General features: G+C 45.0%; 1 protein-coding gene across 1 annotated transcript; it reads left to right on the top strand.

Annotated features, from left to right (window-relative positions):
- On the top strand, positions 5314–16778 carry LOC8059948 (BEL1-like homeodomain protein 4). Its single transcript, XM_002466469.2, has 5 exons — positions 5314–5957; positions 6344–7750; positions 9352–9737; positions 11000–11060; positions 15729–16778. The coding sequence occupies exons 2-5, from the start codon at positions 6401–6403 to the stop codon at positions 16242–16244; spliced, it is 2313 nt and encodes a 770-aa protein (XP_002466514.1). The 5' UTR covers positions 5314–5957; positions 6344–6400; the 3' UTR covers positions 16245–16778.

Here is a 17079-nt window from a genome sequence, read left to right as displayed (position 1 = left end):
TAAGCGAGGTGTCCATCTATTTTTTTAATATATATATATATGTATATATATATATATATATATATATATATATATATTTCGAACTACTTCTCTTTGAAAATTCTGACATCTATATAGCTTGCTATCAATGACATCGGCAATAAGTCAAACACACCTAATATCTCAACTGGTCCTCCCACATAGATTCCCTTGTGCCATGACTCGTGCCCAGGCCACGCATCTTAGAGGATGAAAATGCTTTATGCAACGGAATTTGGTTCTAATGTAATTATCTTTTTTTTCGTTATGCGATTTTAGAGATTGCTTTGTTCACTTTGAGTAAGGGGTGTGTGCGGTCCACAAACACTAGAAAACCTATTATAATGTGTAGCACTTTTCAAATATCACTTGAAAATAGCCAATAAAAAGGAAATAAAGAAACAAAAAAGCCGGTGCAAATCATATAAAGCAAACTACAACTTAGGTGAGGGAAAACCAAAGGATATACAGGTTCAAGCAAATCTGCAAGAGGCGTGACTGGCTTCTGGATCAGCCCCTGAAAGTAAGCACGAAAGGAAGAAAGACAAGAAAGTAACAGGGAGGTCCCCGTGTGAAGGCTCTAGAAAAAAAAAAGAGGAATAAGCAAAAAGCGCGTTTGGATGGGATTACCCTTTAATGTGACAATCAAGGAGGAGAAGAAGATTAGTCCTCCAGTTCAGTCGGGGTCGATCAATCCACTAGGCAAAAGTTGGGTACACGCGCAAACATAAAACCACAAAACATTTAGGCAGCACCACGGCTGACACACATATGTTGCCCTATACCATGGCTGGTTGGCAAATAAAATATTTCCTCCATATATTAGGATTTTAAAAAGTCAAATTTGATAAACTTTGACTATCAATTAGTCAAACTAGTCCACTAAGCCATGCTCTTGCGTATGCTAGTTTTATAAGCACATGATAAATATCAAAAGACCGTGAATAAAATTGAGACACCGTAGATAAAAAAATATTTATACTTTGCTGCTCTTATTTGTCCATATTCTACCGTAGTACCTATATAGATACTTTGTAATTTTATCCCATTGTAACAAACTTTATGTACTGATTTTTTTTTACTCCTCCATCCCCAGCTAATAGTTCACCTTTCAAGGACTTGCAACCTACGTGTGCTTGATATATATAGATAATTAGTTAAAACCTTAGCTTATTATTTATTTACTTATTTATGATGAAAATTAAATAGATCTGCTTGTTATTTTCTCATTGTTTCCTTCGTCCATGTCATGTACCCTTTTACACGTTGTATCTGGTAACAATGTCAAAAGGGGGAAATTTAGAATCGTATGATAGGAGACCTACTTGCAATTTTCATAATTAGGTGATACTTTTTAGATAACAATAGATTAACAGCCGGTTGTTTTTAGGCTTTTTGAGAATTTTATAGCACATCTCTCTTATGAGAATTAACATAGATGCTATTGAAAGAGGATCTGTTGAGATTGTTTACATGCTTAGGTTGTCCCTAGTTTATTGTATCATGTCACTGCTTGTAACAATGTCATGACGATTCTGACACAACTCAGGCGACACATGGTATCATTGTGTTTTTATGAATCAAAGTACAACATAGACACTCATACATGCACGCACACTCATCTAATTAATAAAGTTGTTGGAGGGCTTTTTTTACTAAAATCTTTATTACTAGTCCCTCTGATCCATTTTTATAAGTTATTTCACATAGGTTAGGAATCAAACTTTATAATATTTGACTAATAATTTCGCGTACTACTTTTAGATATTGTAATACAAACTTGATATTATTATTTGATTTGTAATGAAATGCACTATTCAATATATAATCATAAGTTTGTAATTGTAAATAATGTAATCTCTACAACTAAAAATTATGAAAAGGATCCATCTACCACACCCATGGTGAAGCCACAACTCCCATCTTTTAGCCATGATATGCTATCCCATCAACCTAGGCCCCACTCACCCATGCATGCAAAATTATTTTAGCGAATTTAAAAAAGTCATAACTTTTAAACCGAAGATATAAATTAAATTTCAATTGCACCATTAAATTTCTCATAACAAATCCTTCAAAACAAGATCACACATGGACATATTTAGATAAAATTTTATTAATGAATATATATCTCTACAACTAAAAATTATGGAGAGGACCCGTCCACAACTCTCATCTCTTTGGTGGTCTTTTTTACCGTGTGATGACACGCTATCCCATCAACCTAGGCCCCACTCACCTATGCATGCAAAATTGTTTTAGCGAATTAAAAAAGACATAACTCCTAAACTAGAGATATAAATTAAATTCCGATTGCACCATTAAATTTCTTATAACAAATCCTTCAAAACAAGATCACACATGGATATATTGAGATAAAATTTTATTAATGAATATTTATCTTATAAAGATAAAATATTTTCTTTTATTAAGTAGAAACAATATTCTAGGTTCAACAGACAATGTTCTATCTTTGTAAAAAATGTTATCGATTTAGAAGAATAGTATCTTGGTTTTAGGTTTATGAAATTGATATTACAATATACATAAAAATACATAAATACATGACATAGATGAAAATAAAAAACTAGAGTAAAAAGCATAAGAAAAAAAAATAAAAACACAAAATGGAGAAAAATTTCAAATAATGTCAAAGGGTTACTTTTCAAATATGGTAAATATATTTATAGAACATTAACATCACTAAATACATCATAGAACATCACATCTATTATAGATTACATGTATACTAAGTGAACACCGTAAAAAACATCATAGAACATCACATATATACTACGTAAACATGACATAACACAACATAGAACACTAAATATATACTACATAAATATCACATATATATAGAAAATAAAAAAATAAAATTACTAAGAAAAAATATAAAAAAACATAATTAACAAATGATAAAAAGTGCATAGAGCAAATAAAATTAATGAATAATTTAAATAAGGATAAAAATAAGATTAGAAAGAAATAAAATATAAAATAAGAATGAAGAAATCTGAAAAGAAAGAAAAAAGAAAAACAAATAGAAGCAAGGAAGAACAAAAAAATAAAACCAAAAGAAAAATAAAATAAAAGGTAAAATTAAAACAAGAAAAGAATAAAGAGAGGATAGAAAATAAAATAAAATCGAAAAACAAAAACTGAAAAGAAATGAAAAAAAAAGAATATAGACACAAAAATAAAATAACAATGATAGTACACGCCAATTCGGAGGTAGTTCATCAATGAGCGAGACTTGCTCTCGAGTGCTGCTGGTACGTATAGCCGGAACCTGAAGCCAAGCACCTTTTCCCCCGCGCGGGGCCCACGGGGAGATAACACATGATCACTGTGTGAGACTAGGATTGAGTTGGTGCCGAGTCCAAATCACAACGGCCCAATAATTGATCGAGACGCCACTGCCCCCTGGGACCGCTTCTCCCTCCGCTCCCAGCGCCAGCGGCCGACAAGCCCGCCCGTGGCCGCTATCGCGCGGCTGGACCACCGCTCCGCCCACCGCCCGATCCCCGTCCGACGGCCCCGGCTCGCCGTCGACGATAAAGATGGAGACGACCCAATTAAACCAAAACAAAAAAAAGGCTCCACTCGTACGCGCACAGCACGCTCGAAGCTAAGAGCTCGGTCGTCAGGTCCAGGGCCGCGTCTACTCCGATCCTGTATTCCTGTGTACGGCGCGCGGCGGTGGTGTGGCGCCGCGCGGCTGGGGTTCGATCGATCACCGGCGCCGGCCTCATCCTCTCCTTATCCTCGCTCTCTCTCGGTTAGTCTCTCTCTTTGCAGCTGGGGCTCACCGGCCGGCTTGCCGATGAAGCTGAACGTACGACGGCCGGACCACCGCGCCCTCTTCCGATCAATCCTGCTCCGATCCGGCGGAGAAAACCAGAAAAGTCAAGACGACCGACCATGCAACCGCCCGGCCGCGCGCGCGCGCATGGACGGGGAGACGCGACGCACCGCACCGCACCGCGACCGAGCTCCTCAACCGCCTCTCTTAAAACCCCACCATCACTGCGCTAACAACGCTACAGCAAAGAAAGCCTAGAAAAAGGGCTTGAATGCCGAGCAGGTCAACATACGCCCAGCAGGATCATCAGCAGCCAGCAGGAATAAATAAATAAACAAACAAATAAATAAATAAATAAAAAGAGAGAGAAACCGGCCGGCCGGTTGGATTAGCGGTTGGGGCCGGATTAATTAGGCCTGCACTGCACAGTACACGCACGCGTCGTCACTCGTCAGGTTTAGGCTGACGCGCGCTCTCACACACACACCACACCACACGCACGCGTGGTTGGGAGAGGCCGGGATTATCAGCAGCTAGCGCAACAGCAAAGCTTGCTTTCCTTTCCTTTCTGCATTTAATTAAATGTTTCATCAGAAAGCAGAGAGAAAAATTTAAAGTACAGGAAGGAGGTTCGTCGCACCCACCACCGTGCCGGGCCGAGAGCGAGATTTTTTTTTAATCATTTTTCTCGGTGGGTTCGCAATAAAGGCGGGGGATGTAAACATATGGCGTTGGTTCGATCGAGCATGCATGCACAGGAAAAGTTTCATCTTCTTCCTTCTCTTTTTTTTGTTAGGAAAAAAAGGATATTTTGATTTGTGGGGGGGTCGATTTCCTACTACTCACGCGCCTTGGCTGGGTGTCCGAGTGCTGGTCAATTTCGAAATGAAAAAGAAAAGATGGAAAGATGCAGAGAGGGACGCCTCCTCATAGCTTTCTTTTCCCATCAGACCCTAGCCTGCCTCCTTTACTTGCTTTCCATCAAATATTTTTTCGCTGCCTCCCTCCCCTGCTGGATAATACTCGACATGATCGACATCATCTTTCATTCCATCGTCTACGACTACTAGTATCTAGCAGTAGTAGTAGCGATCGAGCTAGTAGTTGGCTGCTGGGTCTACGTACACGTACATGTAGGAGCCCGACTTCAACTGCATGGTGAGAATTTCTACTGCTAGCTAATTAAGCTAGCAAATATCTATATATAGCTAGCTGCATCCCGAAAAATTAAACAACCAACTAGTTTATTTTCTTCCTAAAAATTAACTGATTCAATAAAAAAGATCAACTGTAAAGTCATTTGAGGATAGTGAGAAAAATAAAAGAGACTATGAAAAGGAGAGGGGGGGGGGGGGGACAAATGAAAACAAGCGTACGACATCACCAGCACCAACAATAATAACTTAACCACAACACAACAACGACGCTGATTATTAAACGCGGTACAAGCAAGGGCGCGGGGCATAAAAAGAAAAAGAGGATCCCAAAGGAGGAATAGAGAGGGAGAGATAGTATAGGCAGCGCTGGGACGAGGGCCGCAGCGACAGCGACGTCTTCCTCCCTCTGGCCTCTGGGATTTTGAGCTGCTCAGCTCTCGCCCCCGTCCAATTCCAATATCTGCAGCAGCAGCAGCAGCAGCAGCAGCCGCGGCGGCAGGAGCAGGAGGGGATCAGCAGCGGAATAGCCGCGCCAGCAGAGCACCGGAAGGCGAGGAAAAGGAGCTCGGTTTTTTTATATACCAACCGGCCACCACCCGCCCTGCGCGCTACTACTACTCGTAGCTACTGGCTAGCTGCTTGCCTTCCCCTTTGCGTCGTCGCGCTCTTCGCCGTCCCCTTTCAGAATCGGAAGGCGATTGCACAAGGCTGCTGCGCGCGTGCTCGGCCGCCGTCCGCCCGAGACCCGACCGGACAAAGAGGGGAGGAGAAAAAAAAATATAGAGTTAGTCACACACAGCAGCACAGGAGGACGGGGAGAGGGATTGAGAGAGATAAAGAGATTTCGGGAGACAAGGAGAGAGAGAGACAGAGATGGCGGAGAGGAGGAGGAGGAGCAGCCGCTGCTCTCGGAGGCAGCACCCCTTTCACTCCCGCACCCAGATAACGATGTGCTAGTTCCGGCCTCTTAGGTTAAGGTAAGCAGCAAGCACCCGCAGCCAACGCGCGCGGCGCCGGGAGCGAGCGAGCGAGGACACAATTACATCGCCGCTGTTCCTTCCTTCTCATCACTAGCCTTCTTCTTCGTTCTTCTCTGCCCGGTCGATCGATCGGTTGTTTGTGTTTCTTTATTTGTTCATCAGATACATGCAAAGCTAGCCGGAATTTTGTTTGGGGAAATTAAATTTAAAGGAGGATTAATTTGCTTTTCTGTTCTTTTTTTTCTTTCCTTTGATTTGTTTGCTTTAATTTGGGAGAGTGCAATCCGGTTCATCATCGTCTTCTTTGGATGCTATTTTATATAAATTCGGTTTCCTCTGGCCGGTGCTTACGATGGCGCTGCTGCTCATGATGAGCTGTGCAGGAAGGTGGAGGTTGTGGCCGGGATCCCGCCGACGATGATGACAGTGGCGCCGCCGGCATGGGCATAGCGGCGCCACCGTACCAGCAGACCATCACCACGTACGTGAGCCAACCCACCAAGAGCAGCGCAGCGATCTCCGCCTCCGCCCGGGCGGCTACCGCGACGTCTATGTCCCACTCCCAGGGATTCCACCACCAGGCCAGCAGCGGCGTCTACGGCTACTCCTCTGATGGCTTCGACCGCCCGGACTCCAGCCACCACCAGCAGGATCACCATCAGCAGCAGCACGAGCACGTGGCGCAGCAGAGCCGCCGCGACAAGCTGAGGGTGCAGGCCGGCTTCGACCCGGCCGCCGCCGCCGGGCACGGCCTGCTCCCTATCGACGGCGGCGACGACCATGGCGGCCCCGGGTCCATATACGAGCAAGCGGCGGCGGCCGCCGGGGCCTCCAACATGCTCTCCGAGATGTTCAACTTCCCCGCGCCGCCTTCGGGTCCCTCCGCCACCGAGCTGCTGGCCAGCCAGATGAGCGCCAACTACCGCTTCGGGCTACGGCAACAGCAGCAGGCCGGGCCCGGAGGGGTGGCCGGCTTGTCCGGCGGCGACGGCGGTTGGTTCGGGACCGGCGCGGCGGGTCGTGCTGGCTTGGTCCTCGGTGGGGCCAGCATGGGCTCGTTAGGTGAAACGTCGTCCCCGAAGCAGCAGCAAGCAGGCAGCATGGCTGGCCTGGCCACCGACCCGGCCGCCGCGATGCAGCTCTTCCTCATGAACCCACAGCAGCAGCAGCAGCAGTCTAGATCGTCGCCGACGTCGCCGCCGCCGTCGGACGTGCAGCACCACGAGGCGTTCCAGGCGTTCGGCGCCGCCGCCGGGGCCGCGTTCGGTGGCGCCGGGACCGGCGTCGTGGAAGGCCAGGGTCTGTCCCTCTCGCTGTCGCCGTCGCTACAGCAGCTGGAGATGGCGAAGCAGGCCGAGGAGCTGAGGGTCCGGGACGGCGTGCTCTACTTCAACCGGCAGCAACAGCAGCAGGGCCCGACGTCGGTGCAGCAGCAGCAGCTGCCGATGGCATTGCACGGCCAGGTCGGCGCGCTGGGGCAGCAGCTGCACGTCGGATACGGCCCCGCGGGCGTCGCGGGCGTGCTGCGCAACTCCAAGTACACCCGCGCGGCGCAGGAGCTCCTGGAGGAGTTCTGCAGCGTCGGGCGCGGGCAGATCAAGGGCGGCGCGCGGGGCGGGCGTGGGGCCTCGGCGTCCAACCCTAACGCCAGCAATAAGCAGGGCGGCGCCTCCAGCTCCGGCGCCGCGCAGTCGCCGTCGTCCGCGTCCAAGGAGCCCCCTCAACTGTCCCCCGCCGACCGGTTCGAGCACCAGCGCAAGAAGGCCAAGCTCATCTCCATGCTCGACGAGGCACGTCCACTGTCTCAGCCTAGCTTCCATACACGAATTAACTCCATCCCTTCCCCCTTTCTGTGCTTCCTCTCTAGCGTGCATGCATGGGTGCGTGCATGGGTTTGCTGACGCCATAGCCGCCATATTTAAGCTCCGGCCGACGACGACGAGGACGCTCGCGGCCACGGAGGCGGCGCTAGCTAGCTCTAAAGTAGTTGCGGCGGCGGCGGTAGGTGGGCAGAGCCGGCCGGTACGTATAGCAGTACTACAACCGATCGATGATCCAGCAGAAGCAGCTAGCTAAAGCTGGTAGTTCGAGTACGAGGGAGAGAGCTTGTTTTTTTTTTTACTGCCAAGTGCCAAGTCATTGTTGCCTGCCGGAAGTGGCAGGTGGCCGGTGGCCGCCAATGGCATGCACAGGCTGCAGGCAGGTGCGTGCAGCAGGAGCCGCCGCCGCCACACAAACTCCAAGAGGGATATGAATCTCCTAATCATAGTAACATCGATCCCATCCCCCATATGGCTCGATTTCTTTTTGGGCGGTTGTTGGTGCTGCGCTGTTGCCGCTGCATTCATCGCCTCCATTTCTTTATGTGCCAATCCGCCTGCCCCTGCCTCTCTCTTCTTCTCTCTCCATATCCATCCCCACAAAGGGGAAAGAAGTACGGCCCATCTCACTCTATCTATCCTTTCTCCCTACCCGTTGCTGTCATCACATCTCAATTAACATAGGAGTTTATGGTACTACTAGCTGGTAATTGTTTATGCGCCGCGGCGGCGTCACTACCTAATTTTGATTTCGTAAAAGCATATAATACTTTGATGACTCAAGCTTCATTTGGTTCTACACTAGCTACAAGGTATATAATTAATCTATGTACGCATACACTTACACCGGTGGTTGGTGCAAGCTGCTGCAATCATGCATCGATCATGCAAGGTCGATGCTAGCATCAGCGGCTTCGAGCTAGTTGATGAACAGCTAGCTTCGCCTAATCTATAGCTAGCTTACGTACGGTCGTCTCGGCCGGCACTGCTACAATTGGCACTGCAGGGAGCAAGTACGAGAGCTAGCTGCTGCTACATGTCACAACGAACTCCTTGCTAGCTGCTACTGGCTAGTAGTACATGATTGTGTCTGGCGAGCGAGAGGAGCTGAGGGAGCTCTCGCGTCGTTCGCCCAGTGATCACCGCGCGCGGCAGCTGGAGCTTGGGCACATGCAGGCAGGTCACACACTCTGGTAGATGCGTATGGTGGCTGGCTCAGCTAGTAGCTAGCTAGCCCCGGCACCGGCTGTTGCCAAATACCGGTGGGCCTCGGCTGCTTTTGTTCCTTCTCCCCATTTCTCATAATTGTGCCAGCGACACATGCAACGCCATGCCCATGCCTTAACTCGTGCTGCACCACCCGATCCAGTTTTGTTTCTTGTGTTCCATCGATCGATCAGCATTATATTGCTTCCCGCGATCGTACTAGCTAGCTACTCCTTGTAGAAGTATAGGTTTTTTCCCCTTTCACAATTAATTCCACGTTTCAATTACCTTTTGTAATTTACTAGGGATGATGATGAATCGCCGTAAATACTAATAAATTATCTCTGGTGCATGATGATGATCAGGTGGACCGTCGGTACAACCACTACTGCGACCAGATGCAGATGGTGGTGAACTTCTTCGACTCGGTGATGGGGTTCGGCGCGGCGACGCCGTACACGGCGCTGGCGCAGAAGGCCATGTCGCGGCACTTCCGGTGCCTCAAGGACGCCATCGCGGCGCAGCTGCGGACCACGTGCGAGCTGCTCGGGGAGAAGGACGCCGGCACCAGCTCCGGGCTCACCAAGGGCGAGACCCCGCGGCTGCGCGCCATCGACCAGAGCCTCCGGCAGCAGCGCGCCTTCCACCACATGGGAATGATGGAGCAGGAGGCCTGGAGGCCCCAGCGCGGCCTCCCCGAACGCTCCGTCAACATCCTCCGATCCTGGCTCTTCGAGCACTTCCTGCACCCGTACGTCATTCATCATCATCACTTGCCGGCCTCTCAATTACTAGTCAATTCCTCGTCTCGCTCGATATATATATATATATATCTATCATCTGCATGACATGCATATGCATGGGATCAGCTGCATGCTGCTGGCGATGATCGATGCCGTGGCGGTGGCGCGAGATCACGCATGCAGGATGCAGCGCTCCGCCTCCTGCTAGTACGAGTACTCATACTCATCACGGGCAGCTTCTGCTTTGCTTTTCCCTGCCTCCGCGGGCCGCGGCGTCTGGCTGCTGGTTCGCTGCTGCGCTTTAGCAAAAGCAGTAATTTTTTCGAGATCCACGCTAAAAAAACCGGCCGCAGCAGCCATGCATGCCGGGGACTGTGCGCCTGTGTATGTTCCTCCCCTTTTGCCCCCCCGGGGTTTAACTTTCCCATCATTGCAGAAATTTACCTTTTTTCTGGTTTTATTACTGCGGTCAATCAGTGTCAGGCCGGCCAGCAGCTGCAGGAGCTCTTCTGCTCTCCTCAGCCTCTCCTCCGGAGTCCGGACCGCCGCTAGAGAAAGAGAAGGCTGCTGCTCTTCCGTTCGCGCGCGCGCGCCCATGCAAAAGCTACGCGCGTTCTGCTGCGCGCATGAACGGCGCAGGGCGGGCCTTTCTGCCGCGCCCCCGGCCTGCTGCAACCGGCATGGGCGGGTGGCCGCCGGACGAAGAGCCGGCCGGCCTCCTTTTGCTTCCAGCGTGCCACCATCTGATCCAGATCCCGTTATCATGCTGCCACTGCCGCCTGCGCGAGATCAAAGCACCAGAGGGGGAATATATCGGCCTCGGAATCCGTTTTCCCCTTGGCTCCTGGCGCTGCGATATCTGCATGCATGCAGATTGCAGGAGAGTGTGGTGCATGGCTGGCCTAGCTAGCTATAGTTGCTATTGCTGCTACCGTACATGTGCGTGCATGGATATCGGTGCTCGTCCATACATATATGATCATCACATATAATGGGAATATGATTGGTGAATAGTGCTTAGCACTGCATGCACGTCGCACGCAGTGGTGCTGTTCCTGCGGCGCTTCTGCTGCTGCATGCGCTTGCAGGCTGCGTGCAGCGCAGTCTCAGCCCACAGCTCAGCTCAGCTCTGCTAGGCAGAAGATAGTGTGCTGGTACACGGGTCCTTTTCTACGTGCTGCTAGTGCGGTACAGTATGTGTGCAGCAGTGGCGTTGTATAGGGAATGATTCTCATGTGTGTGCATGGTTGTTTTCTCGTGCCGCCTGCAGGTACCCGAGCGACGCCGATAAGCACCTGTTGGCGAGGCAGACCGGGCTGTCCAGGAACCAGGTCTGTACACTTGCACCACCACCCATGCACAGTGTGGAGTCAGAGCTATTTCATCTGCTAGCTAGCTTTGTTGCAGATACGTACCGTACGCATGCATGCATGGATTTGAATATCTATCTATCGCCTACTGTTGAGCGTGTCAGTTTTACCTGTTTTTTTATTCTCTTTGTTTTTGCTGATTTGGGCCGTGTTTAGTTCGTAAAAATTTTCAAGATTTCCTGTCACATCGAATCTTTGGTCGCATGTATGAAATATTAAATATAGACAAAAATAAAAACTAACTGCACAGTTTACCTGTAATTTGTAAGATGAATCTTTTAAGCTTAATTACTCCGTGATTGGACAATGTATGTTTGTCAAATAAAAACGAAATGCTACAGTACCCAAAATCAAAGAATTTTGCGAACTAAACAAGGCCCTGGATGCACTTCTTTTTGGCATCGACTCAGCATGCATGACCGTCTGCATTGTCTTATATATTATGAATAGATAGCCTGTCCCCGAGGTAAATAGAAACTGACACTCTACTCCAAATGGCCACTAAACTATATACTTAGGCTGAATCTACTTGTGCATGCTTAAGCACATAGTATCTCTTATATATATGCTATAGCTGAAATGAGGTTTTTTTTACTTACAAGTATTCAATAATAAAATACAGCAACAAACCATAATAATAAGCTACTCCGTAATATAATTATGTATACAAACACACTCATAATCTAGTAACAATTTCTCAACATCTGGAGATATACCAGTTTAGCCAAGTAAATAAATCATTTCAGTTAATATTGTGCAATATGCTAGAATAATGCTAGAATAACTTTTTTTGTTAGAATTGTGCAATATGTATACAAACACACTCATAATGCTAGAATAACTTTTTTTGTTGAAATATGATAGAATAACTAGATTGAAAAAATGGTTAGTAAGCTAAGATTGAGTCGATAGACTCAGCACCTCGATATATAGACAGACTAAAAGTTTATGAAATTGACAAGAAGGTCAAATCGTGTTAAGATATGTAGTTTCTAGACACTTACGTAATATATGTAGGCATATATACCTATCCTAGTCTATAGATGGTACTCCGTACTTAGCATATGTGAATGTAGTAAAAGACTAAACTTGGCCCCGTTTGGTTGGTCTCGGTAAAGTTTACTGTCCGTCACATCGAATGTTTGAACACATGCATGAAGTAAATGTAGACTATTTACGAAATTAAAGCACATATAGAGAGTAATTTGCAAGGCAAATCTTTTGAACTATTAAACTTAACACCTCTAGTTTTTTTTTCGGCACGTGCATGCCCACATATTTATATCTGCATGCATGATGGTATTGGACTGAACCCTACTCCACACAGCTTCTCAGGTTTATGCATTTTTTTTCTAACCTTCACCAGTTCGTCTCTCTTTTGGGCTCTTTTGTTTATTTCCTGCATGCACTTACGTGGTCCCTGCACAAGTGCCCCTCATGTCTACCAACTTCAGGGCACTGGGTCATTATCAATCGATGGCCGCATCGTAGAAACATTTCCTCCTCTGCTCTTACCCAATGTGACAACGCAAACTGGGTCCCTCTTCAGCTCCCCTTGTCCCTTTATCCTTTCCTGGCATCTTAGGTGAAATCTATGCCCACCGTGATTGTGTAACATTAATTTAGTAAGTTTGTACTGATCGATAGCTGGTTCATATATATAGAACGGGTCCAATAACACACATACTACATTTTGGCCCACGTACTACATATACTTGTCCTTTCTGTACCTTATTAGCTAGATTGATAGCATCCTCCTGAAAAAAGAATTCTGGATCCACCAACTAGTTATAATATTTCCCGACACCATATAACCATGTGGCTAATTAAGTTGCTTCTTGCTTTCTACATGATGGCAACTATTTTGTGATATCTAAACGACCCTACCTAGATATATACTACGATATATGCTGTTATGCTTAATGCGGTACAATGCCGACAAAACCTTGTCAAAAGTGGCGCTTTTTCTTGGAAAAAGTTAACAAGTATCACCCCTCGGTTGCACCGTATGTGTATGCCACAATTCTGTACAAACCAGTTGGTACATCGTTCATTCCAAGTTCTGATCTGCTACTAACTTATTTAAGCAGCTAGTAATTGACCACTTAACCTGCTACTTGGTCCATATACATATTTTTTCATATTAAATTCATTTGATCTAACTTTCTCAGTAGATTTTAACGTAGTTTCAAGGTGCTAGCTTTGATCGCATCAACATTGTTCACATCATTTTCCTATATATATATATATATATATATATATATATATATATATATATATATATATATATATATATATATATATATATATACACTACCAGCAAAGCATTTAACATATGAGAGCAACTAATACTAATGACACCTTTTCATGTAACCAACCCTATATATGCATGCCTTCATCTTGTAGCAAGATAAACGTTGTCCCTGCCTTCCATTGTGTGTATATACGCCATGTTGATCATGCATGTACACCCATTTCCAAATTTTATATTACAAATAATTGTAGTATATGTAGGAAGAATTGTATTGCAAAAATAAAGAGTTTTACTTGCTAGATGAGGTTGTATAAAAAACTCTATATGCATGCTTCCACTACATCATATGAATCTTGTCATGTGCAACTCATTAATGTTTTACACACAAAGTCAATGCGTAAGATATATAATTAATTATTATAAATATAGTTTCTTCAAGCATGCAGACATACATATTATAATGCTACAACTAAGAAGTATAGTTGCATTTGTTACATAATTTTATAACTATTGTTGCATCTATTGTAGTAGAAGGTCCTAGATTTTTTTTTAAAAAAAATGGGTCCTTTATTCATACTTTTTCAATCAACGATATAATTCCTAGATTTTTTAAAGAGTGCTACATAATTTTGTGACAACAAAATCAAGTGATGAATTCCTTTTTTGTGTGAATTTGAATTTGAAGGCATTGTCTAACTTGAGCTAAGAAATCCCACAGCTGAATTAGTTAACTTGATTTTCACTATCTTATTATGTGCATTTATAAACAAAAAAATGAAATCAACTAATAATGCATGTTGCAAATTATTGTCCTTGGATGTTTGGCTACCATTTTGTACTACATGGACTTACCTATGTAATATTCGATGTCATGTGCTCCCCACCATCTATATATGCTTAAGCATAATAGAGTTCAAACTTAGAGCAAATTATCTTTTCCAATGACATTGTTTGTAATATTACCTACCATTACAAAATCATAATAGGACAATACAAATGTACAATAAATAGAAAACATTACTCAATATAACAAATATCCTGCTTCAAAGTACATATAGCCGAACAAATATGATTGCATTTTTTAGTGTGATAATATATATAATTATATGTTTGAAGAACTTTTCAAAAAAAAAGTTACACTATTTCTTTCCAAAACCATTATATTTTAACAAAAAAATGAAATTGATATTTCTTGTGCTATAAATATCAATATTTATATAGGTATTTAAATGAACCACTGTGCTTGGGGGTGCACAACCCCTGCTAGCCCCCTGGTTCTGCCAGTGCATATAGGTCATAACATTTGCTAAGAGCTACAGGAGGAGAAGAAGAAAATTTCTAAAACTACTAAATGTCATGGTATTTTTCTGTCATTTTAAATAATTGCACATATGACTTAGTGCTTCTTCCTTTTTCTAGTAGCTTATTAACTGTAGAAATCAAAATGATCAACTACTACATGCAATCAACATATATTGTTTTAAAAGTTCTAGATGTGCTGAGACCATTTTTATGCTAATAAGGACAATCCTATGCATGTGTGATTCGGTTCCTTAAATTTTAGCATTATTAAAATCTAAAAATACTTTTCAGAACTAAACAAGGCCTATTTATAGAGATTCTCAGTAAAAAATTCATGAATTGTAAAAATACAGAAAGTAAGAGCGTAAACATGCATATAAACACATGTACGCATGGTAGCTAGTATTATATAGCCACACCAAATTACTCTCATTATTAGTTTGTATAACTCCCCTCTTTTTATTCATGTCGTATTAGATTTATCATAAGCCAAACACTCCTAAATTTGACCATCAATTTTAAAAAAAACTCATATAGTTTCGCAACATGCATGTGAAGTCTATATTATGAAAGTATTTTTCTCATTGTGAATCTAAAAACATAAATCTTATGTTGTTAACCTATACTACAAGATGGTCAAACATAGATTTTTTTGACTTAGGATAAAACTAATACGATATGTAAAAAAACTTATTATTTATATCCATGTGCAGAGACATGTACATGTACATGTTTAGAATCCAAAACAAGGCAAGTCGATCTCTTGCTATATTACAAAAAATAACTAGATCCAAAACACTGGACACAAATGAAACAAGACAATGACATCATAAAACTGAAACATGATTACATGACAGTGAGGACCGAGTATAGCTGTTCACAAAAAAAGAGAAAAGAACCGAGTATAGCTAGTAGCTAGTTAATTGGATAAGCTACCTAGCCCTATACGTTACAGCCATGCATGCATGCACGCATGGCGCCACAAGCCCACAGCCCCACAGGCCGTGCCCCGTGCGTGGACCCCTAGCCTGTCCCTGCAATAATTTGTTTGCTTTCCTTTGGATCAACTGCAGGTCTCCAACTGGTTCATCAACGCCCGTGTCCGGCTATGGAAGCCCATGATCGAGGAGATGTATCAGCAGGAGTGCAGGGAGCTCGAGGGTTCCTCGGCCGGCGGCGGGGGCGGCCCCGAGTCCGGCAACGACCCCTCCGGCGCCGACGACTCGCACTCTCCGACCACCACCGGCGCAGCGCAGCTCCCGCAACAGCAACAGCAGCACGGCACAATGCCCGGAGTGATGATGCCCCACAAGCCCGACCCGAGCGCCGCGGGTCCTTCGGCTGCGGACGCGGCGTTCGTCGGGATCGACCCGGTGGAGCTCCTCGGCGGCGACGCGCACGTGGGCGGTGGCGCGGACGACCTGTACGGGCGGTTCGAGCCCGGGGTGAGGGTGCGGTACGGGCCCGCTGCGGCAGGCGCGGCCGCCGGCGACGTGTCTCTGACGCTAGGCCTGCAGCACGCCGGCGCCGGCAACGCCGGGCCCGACAGCACCGGGCGGTTCTCCTTGAGAGACTACAGCGGTTGTTGATGCTTACATACATGCATCGCTACATCACCTTTCATGGCTCATGCATGCATGCGCACAATCATGCATTTGGAAGAGTACGGATCGAGGAAAGAGAGAGAGAAACAGTAAAAACAGAGAAGAGAGAGAGAGGGTGCTAGACAGAGAGAGATGAGCATCTAGAAAGAGAAAATTTGCATGGTGCCTGGAGGTGATGAATGGGATGGGATATATGAAAATGAGATCATCAAAACCGCCTCCTGCTTCTCGTCGTCCTTCTTCCCAGATGATTCTTAATTTACTTAGCTAGCACATTAATTCCTTTTGTTAGGCATTATTGTTGGGGGGTTAAGGATAATTAATTTGTATACAGCAAAGGAAGATAGGAAGTGTATAATTGTTTAGTCACACTTTTTTGCTTCTCTGTTTTGCATTTGCCCGTTTTTGTTCTGGTGTACCAATTTTCCTTGTACTCATTTTCCATTCCCTCTCTGTAAACTAAACATAAGAGACACATACATACATGCATACGTAAATACATACTCCCTCCATCCCAAATTGTAAGTCGTTTGACTTTTTTTACCCCAAGTTTGACCACTTGTCTTATTCAAAAAAATTTGTGCAAATATAGTCAAATTTAAGTCACTCTTGAAGAACTTTTATTAATAAACCAATACACAACAAAAAAAAGTAATATTTTGTATAAAACTTTGAATAAGACGAGTGGTCAAACTTGATATTAAAAAAGTCAAACGACTTACAATTTGGAATGGATTGAGTATATTGGTAAATATTGGCATACATATAGCATATAGTAAGGCTAAAAGGGGAATGTATACTCCCGTACAAGTGTGGCCAC

This window comes from Sorghum bicolor, chromosome 1 (genome assembly GCF_000003195.3).
Source record: "Sorghum bicolor cultivar BTx623 chromosome 1, Sorghum_bicolor_NCBIv3, whole genome shotgun sequence".
Taxonomy (NCBI): domain Eukaryota; kingdom Viridiplantae; phylum Streptophyta; class Magnoliopsida; order Poales; family Poaceae; genus Sorghum; species Sorghum bicolor.
The sequence above is the reverse complement of the archived record's forward strand: the minus strand, read 5'-3'. Positions and strand labels throughout refer to the sequence as shown.